This window comes from Taeniopygia guttata, chromosome 2 (genome assembly GCF_048771995.1).
Source record: "Taeniopygia guttata chromosome 2, bTaeGut7.mat, whole genome shotgun sequence".
NCBI classification, from domain to species: domain Eukaryota; kingdom Metazoa; phylum Chordata; class Aves; order Passeriformes; family Estrildidae; genus Taeniopygia; species Taeniopygia guttata.
Window position 1 is genome coordinate 29,317,587 of NC_133026.1, and position 19,122 is coordinate 29,336,708.

At 38.3% G+C, this 19,122-nt stretch overlaps 1 protein-coding gene across 2 annotated transcripts in view; it reads right to left on the minus strand.

Moving 5' to 3' along the window:
* The window catches only part of CRPPA (CDP-L-ribitol pyrophosphorylase A), a 119,097-nt gene that overhangs the window by 4,995 nt on the left and 94,980 nt on the right, over nt 1–19,122 (minus strand). The window contains exon 10 of one of the 2 annotated variants that reach the window (XM_041714434.2): nt 7,195–9,680. The exons of the other annotated variant lie outside the window; for it this stretch is intronic. Coding sequence (XP_041570368.2) covers nt 9,576–9,680 — 105 coding nt within the window. The 3' untranslated portion in view covers nt 7,195–9,575. Of the gene's footprint in view, nt 1–7,194; nt 9,681–19,122 lie in introns of those variants that run through there. 2 annotated transcript variants of the gene reach the window in all.

Consider the following 19,122-nt stretch of genomic DNA (forward strand, 5'->3'; position numbering starts at 1 on the left):
TGAGAAACATGGCTGAGTAAATTTAATACACTGATAAATTCTGTGGTCCAAGGTTCTTGCTTATATTTCAGGTACATGAGTAATACCACCTATTATCTCTAGAGCCACTGAAAAATGAATGCAGGCAAAACAAGATTTCCATAGTTCAACTGGTTAATCAAGGCTTCCCTAATACACAGAATTGTTTTCAGCACTTGAGTATTATCTCAGCAGTAATAAATTTTACAAGACAGCTCCTTCAAGCATTTATGGTTTTCAATTTACAGAATACTTCATAAATATGAATTCACTGTAAGAAATGCTGCTGTGAAGTAGCCATTATTCATATTGCATAGAGGGAGAGGTCGAAGCATAGTGAAGTTTACCAACATGCTGATTTTACCTAAGCAGGACTAGTGCCCAGGAAATCAGATTCCTTGGTCTTTATTGAAACATGGGACTGTGTGCACAATACTCATTTTCCTTTTTAATGGGGAGAAAAGAGGGCAGCAAGACACAGTGGGGGCCTAAGGGGTCTCTGTGATGTGGCATTTGCCTCACCATTCTGCACTTCGTGTTTCCTCAAGCAGTGCCTGGATTCTTGGCCTTCCCCAGCCTCCTTACAGCATCTGTGTCCAGCCTCACTCCTTGGGTGCTTAATTTAGGCTGTGGAATTCCTTGGGGAACAGTCACAGTTTTAAAAGCGGCTGGCACATTAATGTCTCAGTGAAGATCAGGAACACAAAGTAATGCATTCAGAGTATAGCAATGTGTTAGTTTCTTCAGAGATACTTTCATTAGGCAAATGTCTGAGTTCAAATTTTGTTTCTACTAATGAACACAGCAGTGACAGTGAGAGCCATGGCCCAGAGAGCTTGCAGTAGTTAGCCTTTTCTCAATTACATATATAAAATATACCTTTTTGGACCTGTTCTATTATATAGTGGAAGCCCATGCCAGAATCAGTAACCAGCAGTCACTCTTGAAAATGTCATTGGTATGAAAATTAGATATCTTTGATGTTTTAAATAGCACATCACCTTCTCAGCATTTCCGACTTTTGCATCTTTTAATTCCTTTAATCATGATTAATATTATTACTGCCATTGTTATTGTTATTAATTCTTTTCACCTAATTATATCATATTTATTATTTTCTCCCCAAGAGTCCTGTTCTAGATACTTCAGGACTGACCTTTGGCACCATTTCTTCTGACCATTTCTTCTTTCATCTGATGAAATTTTTGTACACTCTTGCACATTTCTCTTCAAATGTAAATAGAAGGGCTATGGTGCACCATTTCACAATTTTGTATGTCCAAAATCTAGATATGTCTTTGAAATTAGTTGAATGTAATCCAGGTACAATCAATGGAAATAAGACATTTTTCTCACCTGCTTTTATAACTGTTTTGGGTAGGATGAATCACTTCAAATTATTCTATGCAAAAATATGATCAACAATTTCTGAAAGCAATGCTAAAAAAGGTACATGTAATGATGAGACTCATAGTTGCTTTTAAGTACTTTATACAGTCATCTGTACATAAGTTCCACCTGACAGCAAATATGCATGAAACTCGAGACCTGAGGGGAGATGGATGCCTGCATGTAGAGAAACCAGCAAAGATCTCACACAGGAGGGCACTTCTGTTTACTTCTGTGCTCTCCACTCTTTCTGTGTAAGAGGCACCACTGTGAAAGCACAGGATCATCTGCATTACTGTAATGATTGTAAAATATGATTGGATAATAAAAGTTTCAACCTATCCTACAGGAAACCCAAAAAAATTTCCAAAAGTGTTTAAGTTATATAGTTTTCCTTAACCCTAGGTCCTGAATTCTGCAACGAGAAAAAACTATTTTGACTGCACAGATACATGACAGAGTTTTAACTGCAGAGGGCATGAAAGAGCTACTGAAGAGCAGAGTGCTTTACTTCCAAGGCATTATTACCTGCAACAAAATTTTATACAAGTTTATTGTTTTTCCACACTGAATATCTACAAGATGGCTTTTTTGTTCCAAAAGATTCTCTGAGGATCCATCTGAATCTTTTATTTTGGAAAAAAATAGAAACATAATAAAGAACATAAATTATTAGATTCATTCTAAAAGATATTTGTGATATAATGGATTTGTTGTGATTTCATGGACTAGAAATCATTCTGTTATCCTCCCTGAATCTAGTGGCTGTCTCTTCTTACTGAGATTTCTTTCCCATTTTACTTCACACTCAAAATGGGTTTTTTAATTAGCATACAAGATTGGTAGTGTAGGCTGTGCTTACATTCACCTATTTCCCACTTAACAGCCATTATGCTGAGCAATTCATTAATGCTCATTTGAGTCACAGATCACATCTATCACAGTGCAGTACAGATAATATTTTCCAGGTTTTTTCTGATGCTTCTAAGGGTTTTATCAAGTTTGGCTTAAGAGTCCAAAGAAATAAAAAAATAAAAAAATAAAAAAAAAAAAGGAAAATACCTGAGATTTTCACTAAAGTACAAACTAGAATTTAAAAAACCCACTTGAATATTCGTAATTTAAACACAGAATTGTTCAATTGCCCATTTTGTCTGTAATTTATGGTTCTCCGGAAAGCTGAAACAAATCTTACTCAGTATGTGTTTTGAGAGGAATAAAAAAGGTCTGCAAAAACCACTACCAAAAATTCAGCCTGAGGCAGATACCTGTTGGCAGGAGCCATCCCAGACGATAACAAATGCTTTGCCATCCTCCACCCACACACCCTGATTAGCATGAATCCCCATTTTTCCATTAGCCCACATGCTAAGGGTGTTTTCCAGCCTCCTCTTGAAGGTAGTTGCATCTTTGTTTTTCACTTTATAGCTGACACCATGCCCAGAGTTTTTCATCCCATCTCAACACCTTAGGTTATCACTGCTGGGAGAGAATCTGAGAAGATGGAGAGAAAAATACTGGCCCTTCCTCTGCCATCAGCAGTATTTTTGGTAGTTAACCTGGGGAAGATTTCACGTAAAATATTGATGGACACCAGCAGAGGGTGCATTGCTGCCACTGTAATGACCAATAAGTAACCATGGTGCAGCAAAGCTTTGGACAAATCTTGCACATTCAAAGGCTGTGGAGCTGCCTATACAAAGGTGCACAATCAGAAGCAGGATTAAATACCAAAATTAGTGAAGCCAGTTACTTTAAAGATTAAGAAAAAAAACAAACAACTAAGGAGAAGTAATATGTATTTTCTGCTGTGCACTCAAGGCATTTTGCAGCTTTTCTTGAAATATCTGTCATAAAAGTACTTTGATCTGCTGTAAGCAGCCACTCCCAGAAGGGGTGAGAGACACCTCGTTTCCTTCCTTCCTTTTCTTTTCCTGACCTAGCAGTCTGGAATGCAGTTCACCTCTGAGCATTTTCAGATTTATCACTTTCAGAGAGGTTTGCATGTCCCAACACACAACCCGGCGTACTTTACTGCTCACAAAGACTGCACACGACAGCCAAGGAGAGGAGCCACATCCAGCGCCTGACGCTCCCGCACTTCAGCCATGGATATACCCTTGTGTATGTGTATATACGTATATATAAGTATTCACGCCCTTGACTACCAAGGGGGCACGACAGTGTTGGAATAGCAAATACTCATCTTGCCCTCAACATAGGCAGGACCTCAAAGTGCAAAGTTAAGAAAACAGTGCCCCACAGCTGAGTCACCATTTAGGCAAATCTGTGATTCTACTGCTGCAGCCCTACATGCTTCCATCACATCCCTTTGCAGCAGGAATCACAATGTACCTTCTCCCTCAAAGGTATCCCACCTGGTGACTCTGCTGAGAGCTAGCCACTTTTTGCAGGGTTACTTTCCAGGTAACAGTTTTTCATCTTCCTTGTCTGAATTTCTACACAGCAGCACAACTCTAAATGCTACCATACAGAATAGAGGGACAAAATACAGTGTCCAAAGGAGGCCAAGTCTTTTTCTAGTCCTGCATGAAAGCATCCTTCTAGGCTTATTGTTCTGTCATTGGATTCAGAGTACTCAAAGAGAGATGTTAAACTCTGAACTGCCCTTCAAAAGTGTTCCTATAATCCCACATACCACAGGCCTGTGGGTGCTTAAACTGGAGTCACAACTAAATTCTAAAACATAGTGGGCATTAATGAAGACCATAATGTTCCCTACCAAATGGCAAGGGAGTTGAGCTCAGCGTAAATACACACTTAGAACTGTAGCACAATAAAAATAATGATGATGATAATAATAATAAACCCCTAGCTTAACCAGCATGGTTATGTGTGAGTTAGCTGAAGATGGCTGGAGGGAGCAGATGCCGTGCATTCTTGAGTGCTCTGCAAGGAAATTTCAGTTCCACTGACTTCAGTGGGGCTTCACTGAGGCCATGTCTCTGCTGTGGAAAGGAGCTGCTTAACACAGCGTCGTGGGGCTCCTTGCTTTTTGTCTCTGAGCGACTCCTGGCAAAACCACTAGTTACTAAGTGGAAACATGCTTTTTCCAGTCACCAAGACTTTAAGCCATACCTGGATTTGGCTTTTTTGCTTTCAGTTTTTGTTGTTGCTGCCCTTCTGATAGATTTGCAAATCTGGCTCCTTGACTAGGTGCTGACTTTACAAACCCCGGTTTGGCTACTGAAGCAGGGGAAGGGGGGTCTGGCCTTGGGGCGCATTATTCCCCCTCCGTGGGGTGGCTCTGCTTACAGCTTGGCTCCAGCTAACAGGCGGCACTCAGTGTCAGCCCAGCAGCTGCCATGCAGGAGGTCTGTCCCTTCGGGCAGCTGCTGCTCATCTGCCGGCAGCTGGCAGCGGAAGTGACATCTGTTTTCAGTCCCAGCTGTGAGCAGCACGGAGGTGCCAAAGCCCAAACGCCTCAGTTCTCGATCCAGAAGCGAGGAAGGGTTTCTGATGCCAGACCACGGCCTGGCTTGCAAGGGAAGGGAGGGGGGATCGTCCCTTTCGACGATGGTGGGCTGGGAGGAATGGAAAAAGAGTGACAAATACGGAGAGAAAGAATAAGCAACAGAAGCAGGGGAAAGGATGGGAAAAGAGGACAGGAGAAAACAGGAACGGCTGAAATGAAAAGGAAACCTGAAATCTAAAGTGACCAGCTTGAGGCACAAAAACAAAAGGAAGGAGGCAGAGCAATGAAAGAAATGCAGAAGTAACAACAAACAACTCCCCAAGAGAGAATATTATCTAAAATGGCTGCTGAAGAGGGAAATGCCTTCTTGAGCTGCCATCTGAAGTGCTCCTGACCCTGGAAGGCATTCCTGCCTGCAGCCCTTGTGCCATTCCAGGGGTCTGCCCTGCAGGTTTTGCCATCTGGTGGAGCTCTGGTATATTCTCTCTTGCCTCCTTGCTACTCTATGCTCTTTAAATTCACATCACTTTTTTCTTGTCCAAGTCTCTTGCTCTCTCATTTATCTTTGTAATTGTGCTATAATTCAGTGTTGTGGCATTTTAACTGAATTATAATTTTAGTTTCTGAGACAGTAATAGGTGCAGGATGAAGGACAAGATCCATTTCAATCTAAATATTGAAAGCATACTTTAATTAACCTTGGAAAAAATATATTAAGGAATGCCACTTTGCTCCCCAGGTTGGTGTATGCAAGAGAAGTGACTTTATGCTATCACGAAAAGTATTTTCACAGTTGGGAAATTGTTTTCTCAGCACAGGTGCTGAAATTGTGTTTTTTAGATCTCTAAGCTAATTGAGTATTCCTGAAAGAAATAATGAAGAAAAATGAATATTTAACGAGTACTTTACAGCCCTGTCAGTCAAAATCGACCTACACTGGGAAAAAAAATGCAGCGTCAGTGACTGCTTCTTTACCTTGGTGCTTGCCAGAAGCATAAGAAAAACTGAATTCTGGTAAACAACTGGGCTGGGAAATGGGCTGAGGGAGACAGTTGTCATAAAAAATTACCAGTCTGAAGTTGAAAGTGCAGGCACTGGGGCACGAAGACTTGAACCCATTTTCACACTTAGCCTTTGGTATCTCACTGTAGGCACCCAGAGCAGGGCATTAGTCATCGAACTGTGTGCTTTTACAAATTATTCAAAATCAGGTGCAAAACTGGAGAGAGTTGGGCAGGAATAATCTTGCTCCAAATAATCTTGCTCTGGCCTACAGGAACACTGTTAACATAGGCTAATTCTTGAACTCCTAAACCTTCCTCAACAGCAATGAAAGGATTGTCAGCACATTGGTGGCTGGCTGATAAGATGAACTAGAACTTTTCAGATCAAAGTTATGGATGAAGAGGAAGGAGCTAGAAAATAATAAAAAAAAAACTTTTGCAGGTCTCTAAATGAATGTACTCTTCTTCAGAAATAAAAGCCAAACAAAAATGGAATGACCTAACGTCAGGAAAAGAAAGTTGCCATATCTTCAGAAATTTCCAAGCATTAATTGGAAACTTTATGTTTTTGGAAGCTTCTCTTTGGATGGCACATAGAACAGCACTGTGGAGATGATGAGACTTTGGTGTCACACAGAAATACAAATCTGAATACACCAAAGGCTCCATGGCATCCATAAGATTTTTTTTTCTGCAGCCTACATTAATTATTAAGATGAGCTCAACCAATGTTGACTCTATTATGCCACTTATTACAATACGTAAAATATCACTTTCTTTCTCCTTGCTTTTTTGGTATCGTTTTGGGATGTTGGGTTTTTTTGTTTATAATGCCACCATCTTCTATCCTTTTCATTTCTTTCTTCTTCAGAGGACCATCAAGCCTTTTTTTTCCAAGCCATGCTGTCTGAAAAGCTAAAGAAAAAAGACTGAACAGAAAATCTTTTACCTAACTGGTTGAAGACAAAGTATACAGATTTCAGAGTTTGCATGAAGTGGGTTAGTTTCAGTATACAAATCTAATTCACTCAACTTTGCATTTTTGAAAAGCAAAAACTTTGCATTTTTGAAAAGCATTTCTTGAACCACATTTTGTATTCTCTTTTCTGATGAACACTACCCAAGGAATACTAATTAGAGTGCTTAAGGAGTAAGGTAAGCAAGGCTGGCAGAGTCTGAGCTTCTATTTACTTTCTGTTATCTCTGTCCAAATGTTCAAAGCAATATGGGTGGTGACTGATTCACTAGTTAAATTCAAAACAGCATGTGTGTACAAAAGGCTGCCAAGTTTCTCATGTATACTGCTATTTGTGAGAAGCTATGCACAGACAAAAAACAATCAGCCAGTTTCTTAATTTCATTTTATATCTTTATTCCCATTGTAAGTACTAACAATCACCCAAAAAAACATTTAAATTTGGTTTGGATACACAATAGCATTAATCACAGTCTAGTTTCTTTTTTTTTTTTTTAACTGTAGTTTTAGCATTTTGTGATCTGTTTTAGTAGTTCTGTTGTTGGTGTATTTGCTTCTAGCAAAATGGACTTTTCAGTGTTTGTAGATTATTTTAAAAGATTGCTAAAGATTAAAAAACCATAATGCAATGATTAACAGTACATTAATAAAGCTTATTATCTTCCATTTAGGATTAGTACTAAGCATATTGGATGACCCAAAACCTACTTTTTCTTGTGCATTGTCTGTTCTCTTTTCAAAATGACTCTATAAACAGCTATAATATATTTTTTTTTATTACAGCACATCATTGCGGTATCATTTTTAATTGGATTGAAATCCTCTTAGGAGAATGAGGTAAGTAAAACAACCCTAAAAAATAAAAGCTCTGTTTAAGCAAATGATGTTGCACACAAACCAATGGTAATGCAGTATCACAATGTATAAATTAGAGTAGATAGAAAACATCAACAATTTTCTAAATTCACCTTCTCATTAGTTGGGGAAAACACATCACAGATTGCATTTTAGTCTTCAAGCAAACAAGAATAACAAAATACAGTCAAAGAGACATCTTTCATCATGTCTTTTAAAAGCCTGTGGGACAAATTCCTTCATCAAATTTATTAATGTAAAAGCACATTCAGAAAACTTATTTGTGAGAGCTGTCCTGTTAAATTATGAATACCAGTAATAAATTCTTTAGTTTTTCATTTATCTGTGTGCTCTGCATATGAACAGACATGAATATATGTATGAATAAAATATGCCTATTGTATAGCCATACACAGCACTAATATGAATACTTACGTTGTACAATGTCAGAAAAGGACAAATTATTAATCAAAGCAGAGAGAAGAAAGCAGCAAAGAAGAAAGTGGATGATGCATAAGAACTTTGTTAGTTATCTTTGCATGACTTGTGTGTGGAAGAAAATGTCTGCTTTGGATATAGAACCATCAGCTAACAACTCCCTAATTTATTTTGCAATGAAGGACGTCTGGGACCAAGATCAGCTTCTAAAAGGGATTTAAACCAGAGATATAAATAGTCATGTGAAGGGAAAGAGGAAAGGGACCAAACAGGGAGCTTGTTATCCTAAGTTTTGTCTGTGAACCAGAGGGAGTGGAACATGGTAGAAGTAAGGGGAGGGGTGTTGTTTTTAAAGGGAAACTTGCTGAACTGACAGTGACAAACTGAATCAGGGACTCACTGGACACTTCTGGTAGGGATACTTCTCCGAGACCTTATTCCAGCCATGTCAAGTATGTAAGACACTAACCTAGCCCCTTCGCAAATTGCAGGAGAGATAAAATTCCTGGGTCTGATGCATAGGGAAAGATATATGTTTTCAGGGACACTGCTTGTATTGCTCTTAGTAGTTTTGATACCTGAAGACACTCCACATAATTCACCATTTCATCTTCCTGTCCCAATGGTCCGCACTTGATTATAAGTGCAGCCTATCTTTGAGTTCATAATGCTTGCTCTCCTTGCTGCTACTTACTACATACATCTGCTAACCAGCAAGAGATGAGAATTGTATTCTTATACATGAATTAACAGACTCTTCCTATTTCAGTGGAGCTACAGGAGCTCTGAATGATGGCACATGGGCACTGGAAGAAGTGTAGCACCAAGGAGGCTACAGCCAGAGCATACTGCATCTGGAGAACTGGGGGTTAGCACCTTGTTGTACCCATGTGTATCTTTTCTTTGATTTTGAATGATCACTTCATTCCACAGAGAACAGATACCTGACCTTTCCAACACTTCCTGCAATATGCATTTCTCTTTATGTCAGGAAAGCTACACTCTGTAAAAAACTCTACATTCACTAATAGGTATTACAGCAGCAATTTTAAAATAATTTCACATAAAGTAGATGAGCTGTGCTTTAGGATTAATTTATCTGAAATAAAACTTAAGTCATGCAGTCCTAGAGTACAACGCACACACATAGTTCAAGACATTTCTGCATGAATGCTTTGGTGTCCTCTGTGCACCTTTAAAATGATCAGTACCTTGCAAAACATTTCGGTATTATTCCTCATAGTATATACCAGTGTATCTCAGAATTATTTGTATTTCCTTTTACACTTTATACATAATATTAGACTTGTATTTTAAATATCAAAAATATGCTATTAAATGATCTTAATAATAAATGGCATAAATCCAGATTTTTCAACAAAGAATAAAATTACTTAAGACCTTTGGTGAACAGATGATGAAAACTAATATTTCCAAAAGCTACACATGATTTGTGCTCTTATGCTACCAACAGCTGGCCAATGAGCTCTGGGTTTCTGTCCTTTATCAAGGCCATGATAAGAGCAGCAGCAGAATTTACTGTCTCCTGAAGCAGCAAAGGGTCCTGGAACAAAAAGAAAAGGAAAAATGAGGGAGTAGGGAAAACAGTGCATTTACAAAAGTGGAAAAAGTAAATATTTAAAATCAATTTTCCATTATGCCAAATTACCATATGATTACTGAAGAAACAAAGCTCTTTATTAGAAGAACTTCTAAAACTTTTATTTTAAGGAAGCGCAATTTCATTATAGTAACCATTTTCTCCCGTCTCCTTGATACAAAACTGTTAGACTTCTTTCTACTCGGAGACCACCAAAAAACTTGATTCTGTCACTGGCTTCCTAACAGAATTTTAAAATCTAAAAGGCAGTAAAAATTTTGGGGTTGAAAACATGGAACAAAATACAGGATTTAATCAACTGGCATAGTTAAAGACCTGCAACTTTAAGCACCTACTGAGTCCCATCTGTAGTCTACCAACTACTTGAATTCACAAAGGCATTTAAGCACTGGAATTTCAATGGTTTAGGCTGATTTTTGTATCAAATAACTTCAAAAAGTAATCTGGTTTTGACAGGCAAGTATAGAAACCAACACAGGAAGCAGTAATAAAATGAAACATTGATTCTGTGTTTCTAATTGAGCACTCCAGCTCATATTTGAAAGATTCTTTTGTCTAATTACCAAGTTTTCTTAATTTTATGGACTACAAAAGGTTGGCCTCTTGCTACCAGTAAGATTTCCATTTGTGCACTGGGAAAATAGCGATAGATGTAGTCAGGCATGGAGACATCCCTAGAGCAAGAAATATGTAAGAACAATAGGTTTTATCCATCCATTTTTTTCTGTGATGGAAGCAAAACTAGTATACAATGGACAGACAATGGAAACTCATAATGAGGGTCCTATCATGTAAGACTCACATCCATGTAAAATGTGATACAGATAGAGCTTCCTGCCTGGGGTAGGAGGATGGAGCACTTTGATTCCACATCTTTTCACCTCTTTCTAAGATGCTGCATGAAGGAAGAATTTGTAGAGAACACTTAAGAAATCTGGACTAATGAACAAAGAAGAAACTGTTTCCACAACTTATACAAAAAAACCACAATACCAAAACTTGCTTTTTAATATATAAGGCAACTGCTGAAGAGACCTGCCTATTCAGCTAGCACAGAGGGGAACTGGAGACTGAGAAGTTGCAGTTGAAGAAAAAACTGAAAGGGAAAAGGTGTCCCTGGAACATTCTGGAACAATATGGAAACAGGTCTAGAGGAGAGCCACAAAAAATGATGAGAGGGCTGGAGCACCTCTCCTATGAAAGGCTAAAAGGGTTGGGGTTGTTCTGCTTGGAGAAGGGAAGGCCCGGGGTGACCTTATTGCAGCCTTTCAGCACTTAAAGAGGGCCTACAAGAAAGATGGGGTGAGACCTTTTAGTAGGGTCTATAGTGACAGGTTTAAAATAGAGTCAATTCAGACTAGATATAGCTAAGAAATTTTTTATTATGTGCAGGTAAAACAAAAAACCAGCTTTCTTAGAGAGGTGGTGGATGTTCCATCCATTGAGATATTCAATGTCAGGTTGGTCAGGGCTCTGAGCCACCTGATCTAGTTGAAAATGTCCCTGCTTAGTGCAGGGGGTTTGAGTAGGCAACTAACCTTTAAAGGACCCTTCCAAACCAAACTATTCTATAATTCTATGATAATGCTCTTATTAGCTTTTTTACTTATGTAAATGAAATTAAACATGTCAGAGAGGTAACTGGATTTAATTAGAAATAGCTAGTTTATAACTGATTTTTTTATCATTTCTGAAAAAATGTTTGTATTTGCCTAGAATTTTGTCCTAAATATCATCAAATAAGTAAACTACAATTTGTGACCTTTCAAAAGATTACACTTTTCACAAATTCATGTTATATATTCCAATATGCAGTAAAATTATTTGAGTTCTAAAAAACTGTGGTAGAATAAAAATCTTCATGACGTGTGCCTTGCTTGAGTGTCACCTTTTCAGTTAAATAAGGAGTGAGGAAGTCAACTGAGGTCCCGCTCCTTCAGAACCTTTTGTCATGGACCAAGGGTGCAAAGGCAAACTCAGAATTCACTGCTCTGGTTCAGCAGGGCTTTCACTCCCTCATTTCCCATGGCTATGAACTGCTGGATAAAGCACAAGGAGAGCGGAAGTCATGCACACACCCACTCAGATGGCAAACACTGCAGTTTGCTTTCAAAATCGAGAAACGCAGCTCTTGCTATGTAGCAATGCCAAATCTCCTTGTGCCCTTCATCACTTTTTGTTCAGTTTATCTCAAAAAAGCACTTCACAATTACAGACACTGTCTTCCAAATGGGCTTCCAGCCATATCTGAAGTTGGCTGGAGGTATATAGTATTTTTTTTTTCCATTTCACAAAAAGAAATAAAATACACCTGGCCCAGAATGCTCTTAATGTTTCTCCCAATAAATCTTTCCACATCCTCTGTTGGTTACTGGATTCAGTACACATTCCTTTGCAGTAATAAATTATTCAAGTTTCTGAACATAAAAGGAAGAAAGAGAAAGAAATTTAACTTTCACATGAGAGATTGAAAGTGACACCGTAAGATTCCTTTAGACTGAAAAAAAGCCTTTTCTAAAGCTAAATCTAAGGGTTTAGTGCTAATTTCCATGTTCTGAAGGAAAGACATGCAAAGAATTATGAGTAATATTTGGAAGGCAGGCAATGTGGCAATGTAATGTGTACAGAAACCTACATGCAGAAGTGGTCTAAAAACCACTGAAACTGACTGCTGAATTCAAATTGGTTCAAAACCAGAAACACAGTGAGTAAGCAGCACAAATTAGAACTGCAAGCTTTATAGTTACTTCACTTCTAATAATCCAGTTATTAATACTATCATTATAACTGTTCAGGAAACCTATTGGACCCTGTGTAGGATTGATTACTGTAAGTCTGTTTTTTGAAAATAACCAGAGTGTTTTTCTTTAAGGGAATATATATAATCTCATTCAGGATAACAAATGTAATAGAAAATATATTCTTATTCTAAATACAGTTCCAGTTGATAGTTTTACTATCTCATGAAGTACATATTGAGGATTTCAAGAAGGCAATCCTTTAAAGTATTTATCATAGGGCTTATTAATTTTAGATTTGTGCTAATGGTCCTTCCCAGTAACATTATCCTATTCTGATCTCGGGGTCAGCCATTCACTGAAGAGTGTCCAGCACCTGGGCCCAGGAGCCAGCCTCTGAGTGCAGGAGAAATCAGTGCCACAGATGTCAAGTATGTGCTGACTTTAACTTGCTTTACTCTCATAGCCACAGTCTCACTGGAAGGAGATAGTAAATAACATGAAGAACTGGATCCCTCCAGGAATTTCAATTTGTCTATCCCGTATCTTTCTGATAATCAAGACTCATGATAGGAGTCATTATCATAGTATCTGATGGTCACTGCCTGGGCATAATTTAAAACTTTTGTTGATCATCTCTAGTCATTATCATAACCACACACCCTCCCCCCCCTCCAAAAAAAAAAAAGAGACTCACCCAAAAAAAAAAAACACCCAAAAAATTCAGAAGAAAAAAATTAGCAACTGGAAGGTAACACAATGTTCAACGTGTAGGCATAACAATGACTGATGAAACAGTTAAACTATATCTCAGGTCTTTTTCTCTTCAAAATCCTGCTAGGGCTTTATTTTATTTTAGGCCATTACTCTGCCTGCAAGCAGTTATTTTCAATGTAATTTGAATGCCAGAAGTTTTTCTAAAGAATATGAAAAAGAAATAAAATGACAGGATTCAACAACAACCCAGGAAAGGAAAGATTTCCTGTGCATCTTTATTAATTTAAAGTTAAACAAACAAGCTAACACTTCAAGTCGCCTGACTATACCCTTAATATACCCATGGTTTTGACACTGCAATGTTATTTCTGGCAACAATGCTGATTACAGCTGATAGTGCCTACAGGGAAGCTTCAATAAGGATGCCAAGACAAACTTAATCTACCACACCTAACTCCATTGCACATACAGGCCTCCAAACTTCTTTTATATTCAATGCCATAGCACTAAATCTTTCAAAAATCTCATTATTAGTTGCAGGAAGTCAAATAATCAAGCAGAACCACGTCTTCACATGTTTAATTGCCTGACGTGTTTGCCTGTATTGTAACCATGATAAAATCCAGGATGTCAGAAGAGGAGGATCAATACAAATCCTCCTGCAGCCAGAAGAGCTCTCGCACGTTCCTGCCCACCCACTGCTCGGCACTGCAAAGCCCAGGCACACAACATCCTTTGGCATGCCAGGCACTGAGTACACAGCCCTGCACTGAGCAAACAGGAATAGTTCTTTCCCTCATTAACAAAACCCTTAAAAAAGACTGTGACCTTTGAAGAAGACTTGGAGGCAGGAATTACTTTAATGGATCAAAAACTGAAGTTCCACATGATCAACTGGTGTGTCATGAACTCCCCCCCCAGCCATTTTGATATTCACTGTCTATTCATTTCATCCAGTTGATTTAAATTATTCTCCAGTAAAAAGAAAAACCAACCTCCCCCAAATATTTCTTGGCCATTAATAAATGGAAATTTTTATTGTTTGAACAGATTATTAACTACATTTATAAGCTAAAACAAAAACTTTTACCACTTTATATTTATGTACTTTGGAAAATAAAGTATTCAGAAACACTGCCAAATGTTATAAAACATAAATCCACATAACGGCTCTTTGATTCCAAAATAAAATATCTACTTTGACTGTTATTAAATAGTAAAAATATTCCAGTGTAACCATATTGTGTGATGGCTGTAAGTCATACCCAGAATTTATTTGATGTAGAGTTTCTGACTGCAGGGGGTTCTCTGGTCTGCAGACTGAGACTGGGAATGGCTACAGGGACAGAGTTGAAGTTGTGTTTGGAATATGTAATCTGATATTTTACAAATATGCATTTATTTAAGAAACTGTGAGGGTATCTAAATACTTACTGACATTTCCCTTACAATTCATTTCCTTCCTTCAATCTGTTTAGGATTTACTTTTTTTCCCCAAATGAAACTTCAGATATATGCATTTCAATTTACATATGTACTAGTTCAGTTTAAGGATAGCTTGAAAAACACATCTACCCTTTTCAGTTCAAAAGGAGAAAGCCTTTGCAGGTATTACCACTGTCTTTTACTGCCAAAAGAATAAAACTGCTGTGTTCCATTATTTGCACTCTGTCTTGCTCTCGTATTATTTGACATTCCATTAAATAAAGTTTTTTAAAATTAATAGAATTGTATAGTCCTGATTATATGGCTGGCAGAAAGCCTGAAAACAGGATTTAAAGATGCTGCTAAACTTAGGTAATTTCAGTATTAACACAGTTATGTTTGCACCAGGAACAAAAAGAGGGCCGGAGCATGTGCTGGCATGCCGGCATGCTCCTGCCCTTGCTGTTCCATTGGAAGCCGGCTCCCTGGCACAGTTTTGGCTCTTGACAGCTAACATGTTTCCAGACAATGGCTGGGCATGGTTCAGGGGACAGCACAGGCCAAGGAATGCTCCTAAGGGACAAGCTGAATGAGGCCACCCTCTTTTGAGAAGGGAGAATGTAGCCATATGGAGATGAGGCATGCTGTGCCTTTTAGCCCTAGGACAAGAGAACCATCCCTGGCCTGTTTTACTTACCAGTATGGATACAGCCTATGTACCACTGGGAAGTGACACTTGAGCCTTTCTGTCCCTACCAGATGCATCAAGAATACACAGAACTACAGTTAAATGGTACCCCCCAGACTGAGGCACAAATTCCATGTTGCTACTACATAAGCACGGTCATTAAAAAAAAATAAAAACTAATTACTCTGTAGATACCTTTTCCACTAAAACAGAGGAGAGGGGGATGAACCATGCTACAAGACAGTAGCTGTGCTTACTGCACATTCTTGTCACCTTAGGGAAAAAGGCTGGAGCCAACAGAAGAAACTCGTGCCCACTGCTCTTTTTCACAGTGTGGATATGGGTGCACACCAGGTACATCAGGAGACATGGGCAGAAAAGTGCTGAAAAAGTCTTTGTTCTGGGAAGCATCTTGGAAAGGATTATGTTTGCAGTACAAGAGGAGCTACTGCTAATTTAAAACTCCACAGAATGCTGCGATTTATACTATGGCTATACCAGATCTCTCCAAAACTTGCCTGACGTCACATACTGAGTGTTTTATTTGCTGTCAGAGAAACTGAATTGAGAATCTAGCCTCCAAAACCTCAACACTTGAAATTTTCTTCTTCAATTAATACTTTAAATTGAAACAGTTCATCTGAAGAGGGACTGAGGTTCTTCCACTACCAGAAATCAACAATCTAACATGGTTTGTTGTTTAATTGAAGAATTCATCAGTAGATTTACAAAGAAGCATTTTTTCCCCTCAAGATATGTACTGACATGCATCTACACATTAAAGCAACCTCCATTTCTGTAATAGTACAAACTAATCTGAGGTCTCCTTTCTTCTTAAAATGCTTCCACATCACATTTTTAATCCATGTGCCAAAGGATCTATTGATATGTGTCATCTCATACATGATATCAATGCAACAATTTATCTCAATAAGAAGATAGCTATGCAGATAATTCTAAAAGATAAGGAAAGTATTTCTAAATATTTTTAGGTTTTCTTTCAAGTAATACCTAACTAATTAAGGTAGCACTTGAGTTCAGCCTGGTAACTGGATGCAAAATTACTGGAGCAGTTTCATAATTGAACCTCTGTACACAAGGCCTTCCTTTCTGAACTAAGAAAATGCCATCAATTTTTCATTAGTGGATACTTCTCAAAATGTAAACAATTTTGAAATCTAGATATTGAGGATGCAATGAGGATTGAAAAAAAAAAAGTGAGTGGCACTGGAAGAACCAAGTGGTCACTGAGCTTTTGTAGTTTAGCAGACCACTTAATTAGTGAACTCTGATAGATATGAGTTAATTCCCTGCAGTTAAATGGGCATACATTCATGATAATCAAGCCAAATATGGGTGAATTGTGCATAAATTAATGAAACTGTACTGTAACTCTCATGCTTTTTATCAGCCATGCTTTGTTTATACAGAGAAAATGAAGAGCCATCAACATTTAAAATGACTGTGTGAATCTACTGAGAACAAACAAATATTTAAAATCTTCTGGAGTCTGTGAGGATTAAGTCTCTAGTGCTTTTACTTTTATCTTTTCATGTAATATTCACAGATTTAAACCTGAAGGTAAACATTAGTCTTTTGTTTAAAAAAGTCCAATAAAACAGCACAAACAAATAAGCAAACAAACTAAAATTCAAATAGGATTCCTTTCTCTAGTATGATAAGAATAGACAGATTCACCCTAGATCAGCAGGTTTAAAACAGCTCCATTACCTACATGTTCTATAGCATGTAGGTGACCAGGGTTCAGTTTCCTCCTTCAATTTTCCAAATTTTTTCCCCCCCCTGTAAAAACAATGTTTGCGTGATCATGCTGAATGATCAATAAAAATTCCTGGATGAAAAAATTCTGTGAAGAGCTTGTTGTGATGAACACTTTCAGTACATTCAACCACTGCATCTTGGGCAAGAGTTTTCATTCAGCACTTAACCATTATCTGATTGAAGCTCTTTACAAAAGTGAGTGTGCCAGCAGTGACAACACAATGTCTGTGAATCATTTTGCCCTCTAAGTTGCTCCAAAAACTACCTAATGCCTGAGCTAGCAGCAGTTCTGGCCCCTGTATGGGACTGGTACAAAAGTACTGGCAGAAATAGGCCATTTAACAGATGTGGTCACCTGCAAAACTATATTATGTGTTTGAGGTTTCTTAGAGGTGGTCTCCCAATACAGTATGTTACCAAATAATTTTATGGTATGAAATGTATTCATGGTGATATATGTTACTGTGCTACCTACAGGCTCTGTGAGGTGCCACTCTGGTAACCTTGCAAAAAACACCATCAGGGTTTTTAAGCAGAAATAAAAATTATTCTTGTCATCAGTACGGGAAAGCTGAAATGCTCCAGAGGCACAGGAACTTTGCTTTCTGCTCTGATAAACCTGCACTCTGCAACCTGCTGAAAACCTAAGATTTGTCTGAAGTCGACTGAAAATGCAGCAAGTAATTCCTCTGTTTTCAGAAAGCTGTGTATCAATCTGATAGCACTAACAAATTCAAGTGGAGGTGGGATTTAAGCCTTCCACACAGCAGCAGCATATAGAATCACAGAATACCCTCAGCTGAAACGGTCGTTGAAGGCCACAAGGATCACTGAAGTCCCAACTCCTGGGCCTTTAACTGAGACACAGGAGAGCCTAAAAAAAAAATCACTCTATGGGCCTGAGAACATTTTCCAAACACTTTTTGAACTCTGCCAGGCTTGGTGCTGTGGCCACTTCTCTGAGGAGCCTGTTCCAAGTTCCCAGCCACCCTCTGGGTGTAGAACCTTTTCCTGATATGCAACCTAAACCTGACACAACTTCACGCCATTTCCTTGAGTCCTGTCACCAGTCACCAGAGAGAAGAGATCAGTGCCTGCTCCTGCACTTGCTCCTGTGAAGAAGTTATAACAGCATTCCCCTCAGAGTGTTTGTGTTATGGCTTCGCTGCCATCTCTTCCACTGTGAGAGCCTATCAATACTTCGATGGGCTGCAGCATTAAGTTTTGCAGCTAGCCAGGAATACAGAGCAGACCCACCACAGAAAAAATGACTTAACAGGTGCTGACCTCCTGCAAAACATAACACCCTGATCACACACATAATTTACAGACCACCTCTCCAGACACCAAGCAAAGACAGAGCAGCTATGGATCCATATTACTGCATTTGACATGTGGGGCTAGTAGGAGAGCAAAAGCAGTACAGCACAGTTTAGTTGGTTTCCTCCTATTACAAACGGAGAAATGCAGCACTTTCAAGCCCTGTTTAACTTGATGACTGTTGTTTTAGCCCTAGCTGGCAATGAGAAGGAAGGCAAAAATGAGTAGGTAGAGAAGACAGAGAGAAGTGACAGAGCAAGTCAGAAGGGGGAAAAGGAAAAAACACAGAGTTAAAAGTTCAAATACACAACTATCTCAACCCTGAAAATATAAAAAATAAATCACTGCTAAAGATCAGGTGAGATTATATCAATGTCCAAGGCTCTGACAGGTAAACTGTGTCATATACTGCAGATGAAATCAATAATTTTAAAATATCTTCAAAGAAGCACAGAGGACATTTCTACCCAGTGAGATCTGGGGTCAACAGTGTAACTGTATTACAAAAGAAAAAATAAATTACAAAAAATTTCCAAAACCTACCTAACGGGAATAGAGGAAAGAGTACAGCACTTCTTCAATAAACTTATAGCACAAGCAAGAAGTATATATTTAGGGTATATTAATCACAGTGTATTTCAATATTAGAGGCTTTTCCTTTTTATACCATATTGCATTGACAACATAGAATGGTTGTGTCACTTTTCAAGAAAAG